The following is a 17,341-nucleotide window of genomic DNA, read 5'->3' on the forward strand; positions in this document are numbered from 1 at the left end:
TAGAGAGAAATGCCGTGTTTCACGAAATGAAAAGAAATGAGATAAAGGTCTGGTAAAACTTGATTTACGAGTGATTAGTTTCTTTGTTTGCGTGAAAAAAGATATAGCCGGTGGAAGTTTGCAGAATGTCGTTCTCTCATAACCGGAGGTGCGCGCGTGAGACGCATGTACGAGACCGTGTGCGAGAGAGACTTTAATGCGTCTGTCTATATGGCGCTAAAACAATGTGTCGACACGGTTGCCTTATTCTGGTCACGCATGATTGACGTTCGCGGTGCCTCTCGAAAAATCATATACGCGAACGTGAGCATGTAACCTCGTTTGAACTTGAGCTCTTCCCTTCAATGAAAGTAATTGAAGACGCAATAAATTCATTAATCATTAATCAGCAAATATTAACAAAGCAAATTGATTGATATCATGAAATCAATGAAAACGAAACGTAATTTGTATCTTAACATATAATATACATATTTCAGAATTGCAGAATAAATCGAGATTTATCGAGATTATGTATTCGCATGATTATTTTCAAATCTTTATTTAGCTAAATTTTTAGATAAAAAAATAAAACGTTTCCACGTATGACAAAAATTATATTCAGACGCGGTTTTTATAAATTGAATAATTGAATATGTAATTGTGTTTTTGTTTAAATATGTTAGCATCTTTCAATATATTATGCGACGTAATTCATACGTATATTAAATCAACTGTTATCACGACGATATAAATATATTACATGTGTCTCACGTAAATACACACGCGCAACCGCGTAAATGTCTTCTCCCGCTGTCGCTCTTTTTATCGCTACCACGGACAAAGGTCGAGCCCCCGAGTATCCCGTGGGCGGTTGTCATCTTATCGAATAGAAACTCGTTAATGCTCTTTGTCGATTGCCGTTGGCGGATAATGGCTCGTTTCGATCTCTAGCGGCGAATTTCACGCGTTCACTTGTCGATCAACGCGATTGCCTTGCTATTAATTGCCCCCAAGACAAAAGATCGCACGTAGAAGCCGCCGTACGAAAGGTGAACGAGGGTCCTGTGAATGCTGGAAGGTGTTAGAAGCTTTATGCGTCGACAATGTACGCCGCCTATGGTCATGGTCATGGTCATGGCCTAGGTCTCGCAAATCTACATGGATTTCTATTTATTTTTTATTCATTGAAATTCAGTCGAATGTGAAATAAACGTGGAATTAATTTAATGAATTTAATTTTTATATTATAGATTTAATTTAGAGTATTATCACGTTCCGTTTTATTCTGACAGACATGATCTAGGGCTTTCGTAGCAAACCAACGTCTTTGGCATTACGCGACGCCGAGCGTCTCGTCGTGCGTCGTTGCGATTTAACGATCTCGTGGTTACGAGGGCGGCACCGAAAGGTCGCGCTTCCTGGTTGCCCTTTCGTTCCTCTACGTACAACGTGTTGTTGGGGTAAAATTCCGCAAGTCGCGCGGAATGTTAGGTCTTCTTCACGTCATCGCGCGAGTCGGCAAATGCGATGTTCGCGTCGGGATAGAGAAAAAGAGAGAGAGAGGGAGACCAGGACCGCTCGGCCTTTCACCGCTGGACGCATTCTCTCTTTCGCGCATCCTCTGCGCAGACACATCGTCCGCGTTCATTCTTTTTTACCGCAATCCAATTCAACGGCACTACTTAATCTGTTTTTTTTGTCGCGCCCCCTCCGGTCTCTTTCTCTCTCTTTCTCGCGCGATCTACCGACATTTCAAAGATGCGGCTCTCGCGTTGATTGTTGCCAGATGTTTTGCCTTTCGACTCTTTCTCCAGCGCATTCTCTTTCTCTCTCTCTTTCTCGCCAAATAAACCGAAGGTGCGGTTCGATACGTTGTTATTTGATGCGAGATTTGTAAACGAAGTACTTTCTATTAAATGAGTATATTCCTTATTGCTGTTATGAGTGATTTTACTAACTCAACCATATCGCGAAAGGCTAAATTCAATCGAGTAAATGTAATGATTTTCCCATTATAGGCATTATTATTTAATGCTTATAATGATTTGCTTATTTGATTATTGGAGAAAATAATCATTTTTTCCCGAAAACTAATTTCAAATCTGAAAAAATTTTATATAGGAGTAATAATTTCTAAAATCGAGTCTGCATGATTAATTTACATTCAATTTTATTTCAATTCAATCGAAATTGCCGTACCGTAAATTTCGCTGCACCGCCGCATGACGTTTGATTTTGATTAAATCTGTAAGGAGAGGATTCGGCAGATGCGGTGAGCGATGCAGAAAAAGGGCTGAAGACGAAGAACTCCATAGAGGCAAAAAAGCGTCCCGCCGGGCAAAGGGGGGAAGAAACGAAGGAACAATCGGCAACAATAAAATATGGTCGAGGCGGGACGATAAAGTCACGATGTTGTTGTCTCCGTTGGCGGGTCGCTTTCGCCTTCGCGTCGTCGTCGTCGTCGGCAAAAACGCATCGATTAAAAGTTAAGCAAGTCCACCGCGCGCTATCAAAGCAGAGGACAATCGCGACCCCGGCGACCCAGCCTGAAAGCAGAGCCTTGTACGAAATCCTCGTCCCCTTTCGCCATCCTTCTGTGGAACCCCCTGTGTAGCTCTGCTGCTCTTTCCCTCTCCCCCCATTCCCGCTATCCCGTCGCCCGTTTATTCGTGCTCTTCGTCTTCTGCCAGCCGGAGCTCGACGCGCACGTTCTGCGCCACCTTCCGCCACTTCATCGTGCGCTTCTCCCGTTCTTCATTCTCGATGTTTTCACCCTTTTTGGGAATTGGCGGGATCTTGAGTGCACGATGAGTTCGGGATCGTCGTTTGTCGGCGCCCGCGAGAATGGAAATACCATTGCCACACGGGACCGACAAGACAATGTTCGAGAAATTCTCGCAGCTATGCGAAAGATACCGCGAGCCGTCGTTGATCATTCTGTCCTTGTACGTGCCGCCGATCTTTTTCGGGTGCTTGCGCATCGCGATGGAAGGGGAATTAAAGGTCGAGGAAAGATAAAAAAATTTTATAGATTAAGATAGTTACACATTGCCTTTACCCCTGTGCGTTGTGTCTGAGTGCACGAAATTTAGTCACTACAATTCATTTCAATTTAGTCAACTGGCTTATAATTTGAAAAATATTATGACTTCAATATTCTTGTAATTTTCATCTCCAAATTTTAATATATTAATTACATATATTCTTTAAAAGTAATAAGTATCGGGGCTCTGTATATGCAAAAATATTTAGCAATTTGCCAAATATAGCTGTATGAAATTGCTTCCTCTTCTCACCATTGAAAATCTACTAATAACCAATCGATTGGTGGTCGTTTGGTAGTATTTGTTAGTCCATTCCCGACGAATGATAGTCAAAGTTGTAAATAACAATACGCAAAAAAAAACTTGTAACGCGCGTGAAGTCAGCCCCTCCTTTCATAAAATACGGCTTTCCAGACTGCGTAAGTAATCATAACTGTAAGCATTCGTTTGGTTGTTTATTAACGTTTGATAGTCCGTTCTCGATAATTGATAGTCAAAATTACAAATAATTATATGAAAAAAAACCTGCGCGCGTAAATCACCAATCGAGTGGTAATGGTCGTTAGTGGATTTTCAGTAGTAACTTCACACAGCTGATATAGATTAGAGTATTTTGATCTATCTGTCACTCATATACGACGTATTCCACCAATAGGAACTTAAGAACAGGCTATTATTTATTCTTGAACCGGTATAATTTTGCTGAATTCAGATTTCTATATTAAGCCTGCGTGAACTGTTGAATGACAATGGAAAAAATGACATTAAATTGATTTTTTGTACGATATAGACTCGAAATTGAACTCACTCGAGATTACACCGGTTCAATCTCCGATTTCTCCTCGCGGCTCGCGCTCTCTCGGGTCAGAAATAAATTTCGATGACTTCTTGCTCGCGAATCAACGCCTCTCATTCACCTCCCGATGAGAAGGCACGAGAGGGAGGAGGAGCTGAAGCAGGCAGGAGGATAATCCAGCGGACGGACAATACACATTCCGGTCCTGTGTTTTGTCGGCGGGACAAATTGCGACGCCCGTTAAACGCCCGCTTTTTGCCCGCGGCGGTCTTTCGTGCCCTTTGGGCGGCTCGTATGGGCGATGCACTTTGTTACGTTCGTCCTGACGACGTTGCCGTATATGTGGGATACGGAAACGCTTCTGACAGTGAGAAAATGTCGCGAGATATTTTTACCGTGAGATTTTTCACGTCGAAGAGAAAGTTCGTGTAACTATTTCGAACGGTCATATTTTTATCTCTGCATGTGTATAATGGTATGTGTATAATTGCGTATTTCTTATATAAAATGGCGTTTTTGCTTTCTTCATGCGCTCGTGCATATATTGAAAGAGAAAAGCTATATAACTTTTAAATGATAAAAGTAGAATTATATAAGAAACCATCGTGGAATTTATGGAATATCGATCGTTACCGATTTATACTATATTATTCGCATCGGGTAAACTGACGAGATCGTATCAGATGATTATTCTCAAGTTCCGTAGGCGGTGAGCCGTCGACCGATTGACAAATCCTCGAGCCTCTTTAAGCAGGTAAATCTTGGACGAACAATCCGAGGCGCCTGGCCGCGATCCCGCGGCTGGACCGTACTGCAACCGCATGATGTATAAATAATGTTGTGACTCACTGACCACGAAGTGAGTCAACCTCGAAACTAAGGCGATGCGTTCGCGCAAAACCACCTCCGTCTTCTAGACTCCACCTTCATCACGTAAATATCCCACTACCGCCGCCACTCTGTTATCCTGTCACTCGCGAGAGTCGGTCCCGCGGCAAAAAGCCGGGAGTCGGGCGAAGGATGTTCCTACGGGAGCCGAGCAAATTCAGACGAAAAGAGCCATTCATACATTTCCGGATAATTTATTCCCGCTTCCAAAAGCGGTAGTCGCCTTTTCGTTCCGCTAATCCTTTTTGTACGAACACAGAATATACTCGAGCGACTCTTTAGGCGGCAAAGACAAAGTTAAATTGTATCCACAGAAGCTTACGACAGAGTTAAGCAAATTGTTGTTGAATAGATCGTCTTGCATAAAAAGTTTGTAAAATAATTGGACAATTATTAAAAAGAAAATAAAGAAAAATGATGGTTCTTTAACAGAGACATTATTGAGATGATAGATATAATAACATAAGAAAGATATAATAACATAAGAAGATATAATAACATAAGAAATAACGAGGAAACGAATGAATTAATAGCCTCTGAAATGTGTATATTTATCTTCAGATGAGTTAATTTTGGTACTTAAACGCACACTTATTCACGGTTTAATATCGCCATCGTCAAGAAATGTCCGCGAATCAGCGTTTTTTCTTCGCGCTCACAAAGTTAATTCCGCCGGTGATTCTCGTTGTCATTAATTTAATTCGGGATAAACAAAATATCGTAGAGTCTGTTATGTTACAGGGGGGATGAGTAGGGTGCGACATTTTATGACCGGCCATTACCAGGCCATTTCGCCCGAATAAAATCGGCTTTTGCCCGTTGTTTCGTTTTTACGTGCCACTTTCCATGTGTTTTACCGTTCGCCGAGTTCCGGGTATGTCTTCCCGGTAGCCACTTACGCGTTCCTCCTGCAACTCGAGCGAGGGGAACACGCGAGTGTACCTACGTCGCGTTAACATTAACGACAAACTAAGTCGTAGGTCGGGAACTGTGAGAGCATAACTCCATTATTTGTGCAAACACGGAGTGACGCACTACAAGAATTTCAAATACGTCTTTTGTAATCTTGCAAAATATTCATCTTTTTTCAATGTATATTCGTTTTGTATGCATTTTACGCATACTTTTAAATATTTTAATATAAATTTTACGAAATAATTAAGAAATCTCAATGAATATAAAACTCACGATAAGACACTTTGAAAACTTAAGTGAAAGTATTAACTTATTGCATCGTCTTATTCTTGCGCATCCGTATCGAGTCTAATCGAAAAAGCTAACGGAGAATTATTCGCGGCGATTCACAGACTATGAGTCTGACCCTTTGAACGGACTGTCACCGGTTGAAAATGCCGTTCGATCTATTCGAGCGAGCGGCGTTGCGTGTATTCGACCCGAGATGACCTCGTTCAAGCCCTCAAAATAACTTTCGCTTCCGCCGAGACGCCCCGTCTAAACGATTATACCCGTCGAACCCTTTTTTTCTTCTCCAGATTTATCGATCCACCGCCAGATAAAGCTTAGTGACGCGTATCGGTACTTGTGTAAAAAAGTCCCATAATTTGTGAATGGTTTGACTGACGTTTGACTCTTCATGGGAATCAGTAAACAAAGCTTTTTCATCGTATTATGCAAGTGTTTGTCGTTACGAAATACGTGTATTTGTTTCCACCGGAAGTGGGTATTTTAAATTTTCTTAATTTTAATATTTTTTTACGAAACCCTTTTAAGAATATATCAATTATACATAAGAAAATCCGATAAGCAAAGAAATCTCCGGGGAATTTTGACATCTGGCTAATCAAATTTTAATGCGATTTCTTCAGCGGGGAAAACCGCTGTTTATGTTACTCGAGTCGAAAAATAGATTAGTGCCTGTTTATCGCAAGATAAAATCTGGTAATCTGGCCTTTTTCTTAAACTTTACGATTCGAGACCATCCAATCTTGCACGGTCGTCCTATTCTTTTTATCGTTCGACCTTTATTGTTCAAAACGTGTAACGCACGTGTGCATCCGGACAGCCGTTGTCGCCACCGCCGGTTCTAAAGTACGCTCTGATAAGTGAACCGAGCATGGGAAGATCTTGCTTGGCCAAGCGAAACGGTGTTGCAGATTACAATAATCGTCCCGCCATTTTGTGCGCGTGTTGTATCCGTAATGCACTTGCCCTGTAACGGAAATGAAGCTCGAAGCTGGAATGTAACGAGAGATAACATCAATATGCGATTTTTAAGTAAGAAGGATTTAATTCTCTGAGGCAGACGGCGCGAAAATGTCTGGAAAACGTCTCTTCTAAGCCTGGAAAGAGATCTTCCAATCTTTTAAACGTTTCCTCGGGCATACCTTAAATATTTAGGCTTTTGCTCTGTTGAAGGGAGGAAAGGCGAAAAAGGAGCTCGTTCATTTTAACAGTCTGTTTAAGGGCGTTTCGTGCATGAGCCGACGGGGAAAAAGTCGCGGCGCCCTGCGGTTTCTTGCGCGTAGCCGTCGGTGAAAGACGAGGAAGAGCGCGCCGCCGAGTGAAGACATTAAAGGTACCATGTCATTAACCATCTTTAGGTTCAAGTGGTCTTTTTTAATGAAGAGTAGATCGTGCGCGTGCAATCGGAGAAGAAAAGCGAACGAGGCGAGGCGGAACGCGCGCGCGCGCAAGGCAGACGGGATATTATTCTCCTCCTCCCGTTCTCTTACAATTAGACGCACGTTACTTTCGTCGGGGCAATTTCATTGCCGTCGAGCTTCCTGCCGCACGAAACGCTTGTTCGAAAGCGCCCCGTACACACCACACATTGTGGTACTTCCCCTTAAATTCTTCCACGCTCCTTAATGAAGCGCGAATTGCGAACCGGCCACACCTTCGAAATTTCACCACGTAGGTTCCTCGAATCATCATCGCGCAGTCTCATTGTCTGATGCACCACTATTACGCTGCCGATGTTTAATTAATTGCAGGATTTCATCATAATCTTCGTCATGCTGTATCTTGGAACGGCAACTTGAAAATTAAATATTAAAGATTTTTATATCGTGAAATTATTCATATTACTTAATCTTTACAAAAAAAAAAATATATATATATATATATATATTGGCAAAAGAGACGATTCAGTTTTACTGTAGAAAGTATTAGAAAAGAAATGAATAGAAGTATTTTGATTATTTTTTTACCCTTTCTACGATATTTTAATTTTTTGACGACATTTATTGCGTGACTTTGTTATTAAAATAGTCTCTCCTAATATCTCGCGGTCGTGTATTTAATCGTTGCCCTAAATACACGGTCGGGTTTCACGGAACTAATTTCCGGCTATTAGCAGTGTTTGTTCACGGCGATTTCGTTGCGCAAAAGCCATGAGGTCGAACTGTTCTACCAGTCAAAGACTCGTCTTTAGTGCCATATCGCCAGCGGCATTTAGATTCCTCTGTCCTTTCTAATGAACCGCGAATTATTTGCACTTATTGCGAAGCACGCGTTTTTGCGTCATCGAAACACATTCTTGAAGTCACGAGAGTGGCGCTTCGTTCCACTCTGCGCGATCCTCGTGAATGATAATTTAATATGTTTTCTAGCGATTTATTATTCCCTGCAGCTATTATACTTTTAGTCGGATGTGCATAAAGAAAGATTTCGGAATTCCTAACGGTATGCCGATGTATCGATTGAATGGTCGAAGGCAGGATTTCTTGTGTTTCTCACGCTCTGACAGAATGGTTTTCATTTTCACATCGAGCGAAATCGCAGTATATTCTAACGCATGAAGAATAGTCCTATTGTTTAATGAATGCACAATGCATAGATTGATGCTAAAAAAGAAAAGAAAAAAATAGAAAAGTAAAATAAACCTTTATCTAATGCATTGAAAGTAGACAAATAGAAAAATTAGAATAATATTTATTTAAAATAAATAAATTTTAATTAAAATAAAATAAACAGAAAAAATTATGGAAAAACTCTCATTTTGTCGCCCTTTCCTTCTGTCTAATGCAAATTTTTTTAGGAGTAAATCATGTGCGAAATAATACATTAACTTTGTCGGCAAATTAGGCCTATCATAGGCCCATATCGGCGAACCGACAATAAACGATTTCGGCGTTCACAAACGGGCAGATCGCGCGCACTAGAACGGACTCGATTGAGCTAAACTGGCGCAATGGATAAATTGCGGCACTTCGGCGCGTCGTCTTCTTTTTCTCGTGTCTTTCCTCTTCGACGATCGTCGATAGGCGGGCAGCGTGACGATCATTACATTCAATCGGTACGCCGGCATCGTTTCAAAAGCCGTGGCTCGGCACCGACGTGAACAAAAACTTTCGCGGAACAATCAGTTTGGGGGTACCTCCTCGCGCGAAGGGGGCAGGCTCGTCCACGAAACTGAGGTACGCCGATAATGACGCGTCGTTTAAGATACAGTTACGTCCCTGATTTCTTCTAATTAGTCCGCTTGAAACAAAACGGATCGTTAAGCGCTTCTCTTTCCGATAATCTCGAGATAACCGCAGATCCATCATCAGCCTGATTACGTTTTCGCCGGGGAAACGACTTAATCAAGACGGAGAGGAGTTCTCTTTCGTAATTTTTCGATTAAGGTTGGGCCACGGCAACCCTCCCGAGAGGGATGCGTATAATGACGCACCGTTGTTACACTCCCTAATTGGCTCGCAATTAATAATGCATGATTGCGTGAGCGCACAGCTACGCCGAGCGAGCGCTACGCCCGGTATAATCTCACTTCGCTAAAGAGCTCCGGCTCCGTTCACGCGATCCCCGTGCATGCGGAATCAGCGTGCGTCTTGTTAAGCCTCATTTACACAGACGGCCTTGAAAAATGGTTAAAATGTTGGCCGGCGACAAATTATGCAATCACGCGAGAAGCTATACTGGTGCTATTTCTAAAACCACACAACGTCTCGAAACAATCTTCAGACGAGAGTTGAAATTTTATCCGCGTTTAAATTTAATCGCGTAATAATTCAGAAATATGAAAGAAGTTGGTATGTGGCATTTTCTCTTTTCTATACTTCGGAACGTCTCGCAATGACAAGTGGGACTATGTTCACTTCACAACTTCGTATGCCTACTGGCTGCCTTCAGAAACATTTAAAGTATTAGCAAGTGGTACGTACAACGCGGTTCTTTATTTTCCCGATGTAGCTACAGCCGGTAGCACTCGGAGAATGCGACCGCCAGTTGCCCCCGTGATTTCAACAAATTAACCGCGTTGATGTGCAATGTGCTCTTCGCGATAAGTTGTTGCGGGGCAGATTGCGCGTATTTCGAGAGATTTACGACGTGGACCTGAGGCATCGGGCATAAATAACGCCGTTATACGCTCGCACGTACGTTACGTCTCGTCGTGTTATTAAGGCCATCAGCTGCTTCTGGTTGGTTCGCCAAGTACAGATTGACGTAATGCGACGATCATTGTGCGCGAGAGAGCCCGCGGCCGGTTCGGGCCGTGTAACGAAATGATTTCTGCAACCGTGCCTCGGACCGGTCTGTCGCCAAAAGGATATTACCAGCGCCATCAGATCACGAGCGACAAGATCCCGCTTGAAATTCTATCAAGTAATTTTTTACAATCATTCGCATGATTCGCTTATATCTCCAACGATGTAGGCATCAGAAATCGAACCAAGAAGAATTATTTAAACCTTGAGCCGTCATTTTGTGTCACAACTTTGCAAAACTTTTTAATGTGTGTGAAAGTCGAATTTGACTTCTGTTTTGTTATTTCTAATTGTATTTATATAGATTTATAAAATTGTGAATTTACGATGATCAAATAATAAAAACTTTCCTATTAATTTTTCGCTAAAATTAACGTCATTCTTGACGTAGCCTTTTTGGCTGAAAGGACGTCCGTTCTGGAGGAAACTCTGTGTGCAATAGGGACGTTTGCAAGATCATTCGTGCATTACCGGAATGGAATCAAATTACAGGTTGTTGTATGTAAGGCATACTTATCGGCGTACTCTGGGAGAATGCCTAAGGCATGAGTTTAGTATTAATGGTACCTGCCAGTGCAATAATCGAATGCCTGGTAATGCATAATGTTTACCGGCAGCGAAAATTATGCAGCTGAAAAGGAGTTTTTACCTCTAAGGAATCATCAAAGTGCACGAGCCGCGCGTACGTGTAGATACGCCTTGTATCTCGCGGAAAGCGCCGTCCACCTCTAAATGCGGCAATGATCCGTGCGGATTGCGCAATGTGCCTCCCGCGGTTACTAAACACGTCTGTATTCCTGCCCGTACATTTATCGTTAAATGAGCCGTTAGGCGTAATAGCAACACCGTCATATCTCCCCCATTGTATGAAATCAAAAAGGGTATGCGAAACTAATTAACGTAAGACCTACCTAATTTATCGCAGCCTCTTTTACGATTCTACAAAGAGAAGATTCTAAAATCTTGTGGTCACGCCGAGAGATAATTGTGAAACGCCGCGTTGTGTAGGTATACTACGGCAGAAATCTATCTCTCCGACGATTTATACCGCTACTCCGGCCAACACAGTTCAGCGTTAAATCGGAGGTGAGAATCGAGCGCCTTAATGCGCGATTTGTCGACGGTGATGCCGTCACGTATAAACGCGACTATAAACGCGCGGCACATCATGCGGCTTCAAGTTCGTCGCACGCGCGTTGTTCTTTCCTTCTCGCGCGCGCAAACGCTTTTAACGACCGCGGGGGGACCGGCCGGCGCGTGTTTTAATTGCGATCGAAGCGATCGTTAGAAGGTACAAACGACCGCGTCTCCGCGATAAAGGCGGCCGGGAGCACGAGTCGTTAATAGCGACGCAATTTCTCTGTTTTATGTTTGCAGGCGTGCGCGCCCAGGTACATCTGGTTCTCGATGTCGCACCCAAAGTACGATGACAGTAAGTGGAACAAGGGAGTCTCGGCGGGCAGCAGAAGAGACCCGGTGGGCACATGCTGGGTCGTCGATAATAACTTGAGTCAGTCGCAGGAATACTCGCCTTGTCGCTCGAGTAAGTTAATTTCATTAGTATTATACAAACTTTCTCAAATGTTACAAAAGTTACTTCCTTTCGCATTCTGACATCCTTGATGATTTTAAGGCGGAATTAACACCAGGCTACTCGTGTACGGTTTTTAACGTCAAACATACTGATAACATTTTTTTTTTAAAGTGATTAAACTTCTGTCAAGACGAGGTCTGTTAAATGAAACAAAGTCGGATGCAGAATTTTTTTACTCCATACATCTCTGTGACCGGTATTCGTAGACGATTCTTATATTTTAAAACCGTCTTGAGTACAATATTAAAATATGGCCAATACACAGAGCCATATTACTATTTAAGATATTATTCAAAAAGGTCTCTTGAAATAAGAATTGACTACAAATACCGGTTTATATCTATTCTCCTATATCTCAACGATAACGTATACGTTACTTTAGTACTTGAACCTTTAGGACCAGTAACCCAAAGTGCACGATTTTACGTGCCTTTGTTCTCGTCAATTAACAAAACGAAAAAGCTCTCTCTGTAGTTTCCGTTTCTGACGAAAGCCTCGCCTCGCGATAAAGTAAACAGAGCGACGCACGAGTGAATGTTTAATTTCCACTCTCACCATTCTCTCTATCGCCGGTATCGAACTCTCTCCCTCAAGGGTGGTACGATTTATAGTGCGCGCGTCGCGCCGCTGTCCGGATATAGCTCGGTTTACGAGACAGCGCGGAGATGGAAAAAAAAAAGGAAAATATCTTTAGAGATTTTTGTGCGTCTGTGGAACTACGTTTGCGCGACGTGAGTGCTATAAACATTTGTGAAACAGGCACACTCGAAGACGCAAGACAAGAGCCGAAGGCGTTCTTGAGAGGGTAGCTCCTCCTTGTCCGCCTCGCCGAGGATCTCACGAGGACGAATTTCCTTTGCGACGCGACAAGGATTCCTCTGTGCAGCCGACATACGGTTGTGTTCTCCTGCACGCATAGCGACCGTAAATACGTCATGTAACAGGATACTTCCTGCCGGCGACTTAGGTCTGCACTCTGCATCGTGTCTTAATGACAAAGGACATATCGATTTTCGGCACCGCCTCGCCCGAATCCGGTCATTTCAAATCAATAATTAGCGATGACTTCAGTTACTTAGCGAGCATAGAATGGCTATGGCGTACCCCTCACGAATGCAATCATTTAGCAATTTTAGATGTCATATATTAGAAGAATTTATATTTGGTTGTTTTTCGGGGAGAGAGAAAATAAATATAAGCGAACGTGAATTTCCCGCTATTTTAATATTCGCGACGATCGTCTCGAATTTCTCGTGGATTTTTTTATTGTAAACTAACTTGGAAAATTATTTTATTTTATTTTCAAATGTACGAATTCACTTTCCAAGCTTACGAATTCATTGTGTTCTTGTTACTCGCGATAGTAAGTCCCGTACGTATAGATTGTGGTTTCTTGATAACGTTCCTTTAAAAATACCATATTTAACTTTTATCTTATGGTTATCAATATGACGCTGACACACAGGATGTCGCCGGACATTACGGATATAGACAAAACGCAGCCTTGTATGTCATTCACATTGTTTTTGAAATAATACCCATGATTTTATATCATGATAATATCGATCACATAGACTAAATTGTCTATTGTTATTTTGAAAACTTGATTTTTTTCTGTAGATTTGTCATGATTTTTTGAAAAAATCGGACTAAATCCGTCAATTATAAATCCAATTAAATTTCTCCCAGTTTTCTATTCTGAAAGTCATATAGTTTGCATTAGCGTATATAGCTTACGAGATTTGTTCGCCGAAACGCAAATAACATTAGGCGTGTTTTTAGAATCGCATTTTCCTGCAATTAAAGTCGCGCGCTTCCTCACGCGCGAGTGAACATTTCGGCAACCCCGTCACTATTGCGTGCTTTATGACGCGCGAACTGACGCACTTCCGGTCGTTCGGGGGAAGACTCGAATATTCATTCTTCGTACATATTGAATTGAACGTAAATTAAAATTAAATAATTAAATCAAACGGCGTAATTGAAATCTCAAAGTAATAAATGAATAATAATTGGAGCAATAAATCCTTAGATAATTTTTATTTGGAATAAAATTGGTAGCTATTGTTTTTAACAATTACTAAATGACATTCAAATTAATACAGTTTTCTTAAATATTTTGCAATAAATTAATCTTAATTTTATTTCTATATATCAATTTAATATTGGTTTATCTAATATTAATATATATAATTTGTGTATTTTAAAATCTATAATTGAATAGAAATATATTCAATTATAACAAAATGTAAAATTATATAAAGATAAGATCTTATAAAGAATTATATAAAGATAATGTCTTGTAAAAAAAGAAAACTCTCGTACAAAGGTGACGTTGCCTGGCGGCTTTCCAAATAAATATTACTAGAATTCGCCGAAGCAAAATCTTCGCGGAACACAAAGTGCGGAAGCGAACCCCTAGCCTCGATGACGACGACGACGACGATGATGTGAGCTCATCGTCCAGAAATTCCGCAACGACCGCGCAATTAAACAATTTGTAGGAGCCGAGACGAGCGAACGAACTGCTTGGTGCCGCTTTTCCCGAGAATTGTAAAGCCTTTTTAGCGAGGCGTTAGATCTCACCCGTAGTTTACAACGTCATGTCGACGTTATTTTATCGCACACCAGAGTCGTATCAAGTCGCTCATAATCGCCTTTTCTGGAATTAAACGTCCATCACCCCGCTGTCTGTTTGCCCGTCCGTTGTTGTCCACTGCAGGACAAGCAGAGACGACAACGAGGCTATCAGTGGCTTTCATCTGCAATTTTCTTCGTAAGATCGCCATGATAGATCACTCGCAAATGGATATATATGAAAAAGTGCCCCAGCAAACAGTTTCTTTATAGAAAGATATATTAAATATTACATATCCGTGGCATAAATTCTGCGAGAAAATTGGAAGCCTGACCGTTTGAAAAAATTTGTGAAGAGAAAAGATGAACAATTTTAATGGTTATAATTATTTATTTTAGAATTGGTCAATTCAGTAAAACGAGTGCAATGCGAAATATATACTCTCGTTTTGTTGACTTGATCAATTACGAAATAAATAATTATTGCTTAAATAGTCCACTTTTTGTCTTTACAAATTTTTTTAAACAATCGGGCTTCCAGCTATCGCAGCACGCTGTTAAGAAATAAATCCATTTGTAAGACTAGAATATATGGCATGACTACGTATAGTTAAAAAATATAAATAAAAGAGTTGTTTCAATAATGAAATAATTTCTTCCAAAATCTGAATCATTGCACTTTGAAAAATAGAAAATCTTAAGAGCGAAAATTTTCTAAAATCAAGTGTATTTCAACCGTTTCTTATTTCCTATCTCTTGTATGGTATGTGTTAACAATTCCGACAAGATAAGGAGAATGATTACGCGGTCGTTTGCGGGTCGGTGTCTTGAACAAATTTCGCGAAATGCGATTACGCGGAAATCAGATCGAGTGTCGCCACATTCTGATTACACCTTATAAAACGACGGTTTGATCCTGTTTTACAAGCTCGACTTCTGGCTATCCAGTGAATAAAATGTAATTCTATTGTAATTGGTGCCTGTGTAGCACTCACAGAAGTTCATATGAACAACTGTGAAATTCATTTTTTGTTATATGATAACATTAATTAAAAGGAAAAACTGTTCTGTAAAAGTTTACGTTTTATAAACTCATTTTGTAACGTTAGTTACGTCTGCTTCCTCATTAGTTACTTTTTGTAAAATTGGTATCTTATTATTTAATTTAAAAAATATACGTCGCTACCTTGTTGCTATATTTAATAGTCTCGAAACGAATAAGAGCAAGTCGGGTAGAGATGTACAGAGGAAAACATTTTTCACGTGCGCGATTAACAAAAGGAAGGCAGCAATGGAGAATTACAGTAAGTGCATTCCTCGATGAAAGGCGCCCACTCGCTCGAGTGGCTGAGAGGCATCGGAAAAAAAAAAGAAAATAATAATTGGAAGGCGCCTCTCGGACTAAGGCGCTAACTCGGCACCGTTCTAACGAGGCCAATTAGCACTTAATCCTACTTGAATTACGATCGAGCTACCGATCTCCAGCAAAGCGACAGTATATTCCATCTCTCGGTATTGCAGTTTCATTAGAATAATTTCTTTTTAGATATGTAATTATATCGTGAGTAGTTTATTTTTGCACAAGAAGGAAGAATGAGTTTTTCGATTCCTTGAAGAAAGGATTTCTCTCTCGAATTACCGTTATAAATTTTTAATATCACGCAAGATTAATTAATGGCTATTAAAATTTGTATTGTAAAATATAAGGAATTATTAATTATATCGAGCATTTACGTGAAATAAGATTAATTCTCGTAATTCTTAAATGAAAAATTCTAGTTTCTTAATTGAAATTAACTTTAATTGAAAAATCCTAGTTTCTCAATTGACATAAATCTTGATTGAAAAATCGACGTAGAAACTAATGTAAGAATATATATTTTTATTGCGATCGCGGTGTCGCCTCATTTCTGAATAAAAGAAGTGACCCGATAATGCATATTGAGGATACGTAATCACGCACCGACGACGCACGCACACACGCATGTAGAACAAGAATTACAGTAGCTCCATTCATTCCTCGTAACTCGATTAAGGGTCGGTCATACAACTCCGACTCGTCTCCTGTAACGCTCCGATTTCTTTATTAGGCGCTGCATCGTCAAAATCATTCATGGCCAAAATCATCTTCAGTTTAAACTCTCTCGTCGTTTCTTTTATTAAATTAACGTCTCGCCGTTGCGTCTATCACGCACATAAAAAAGATATTTGTTTTATATTCAGGCTCACTTAAAAAAGATACTTGTTTTATATTCGGGATTACTCCACGACACATTCTGAGACTCTTCGATATCAAATGGAAAAAAAAACCGTAAATGTTTCCTTGCTAGATAAGAAAAATGTTTCTTTTTCTCTCTCTTCTTGTATTCGATGTCGACTCGAGTTTGAAAGTGGAGTGGCCTCTTACCGACGAGAATAGCACCCTTGCAAAGCGCGAGGACGAGACGGATTATAAATAGATCGACCACCGACGATATCGCGGTCGAACGCACATCCGTTGTTACTTCACGGATGATACCATTATCGCGATTCGCCGATAACAACTTTCAACGACCCGTTTAGCATCGTCACACCTAAGAATTAACCAATTACTAAGTTCATTTATCTTTCTAATTTGAAGAAATGCAGGTTTTGTGTCGATAATTTCTGTTAAAAAATAGGGAATCGAAAGGGTTAAATTGATCGCAACTATCTCTCTGAGTGAAATTATTCTCGCGAGACTCTTTTTGACAGCCGATGATTTAAAACTTCCATCGACTTGCAAGTTGAGCTCCGGCCACTGTTTTGAGAGCGACATGCGTGTCACCGATGTTCGACGAGTGGCGCCGATCGCTCGCTTTATATTTGCTTTTCCGACGACGACGACAGCGACGACAAAGACGGCCGCGACCGGATTGATGTAATTGCGTGACTGACAGTTCGTCTAAAGTGACTGATCGGCTGTCAAGAGGTCCATTGCTGCTGCTGCTGCTGCTGCTGCAGTCATAGCGTACAACGTACGTACGTGCAC

The 17,341-nt window shown here is 40.9% G+C and overlaps 1 protein-coding gene across 3 annotated transcripts in view; it reads left to right on the forward strand.

Moving 5' to 3' along the window:
- The window catches only part of LOC105457796 (integrin alpha-PS2), a 66,197-nt gene that overhangs the window by 28,828 nt on the left and 20,028 nt on the right, over positions 1-17,341 (forward strand). For all 3 annotated transcript variants that reach the window (XM_011702669.1, XM_011702668.1, XM_011702670.1), the window contains one exon: positions 11,538-11,703. In XM_011702669.1, coding sequence (XP_011700971.1) covers positions 11,538-11,703 — 166 coding nt within the window. The remainder of the gene's footprint in view (positions 1-11,537; positions 11,704-17,341) is intronic.

This window comes from Wasmannia auropunctata, unplaced genomic scaffold (assembly GCF_000956235.1).
Source record: "Wasmannia auropunctata unplaced genomic scaffold, wasmannia.A_1.0 LD335047.1, whole genome shotgun sequence".
Taxonomy (NCBI): domain Eukaryota; kingdom Metazoa; phylum Arthropoda; class Insecta; order Hymenoptera; family Formicidae; genus Wasmannia; species Wasmannia auropunctata.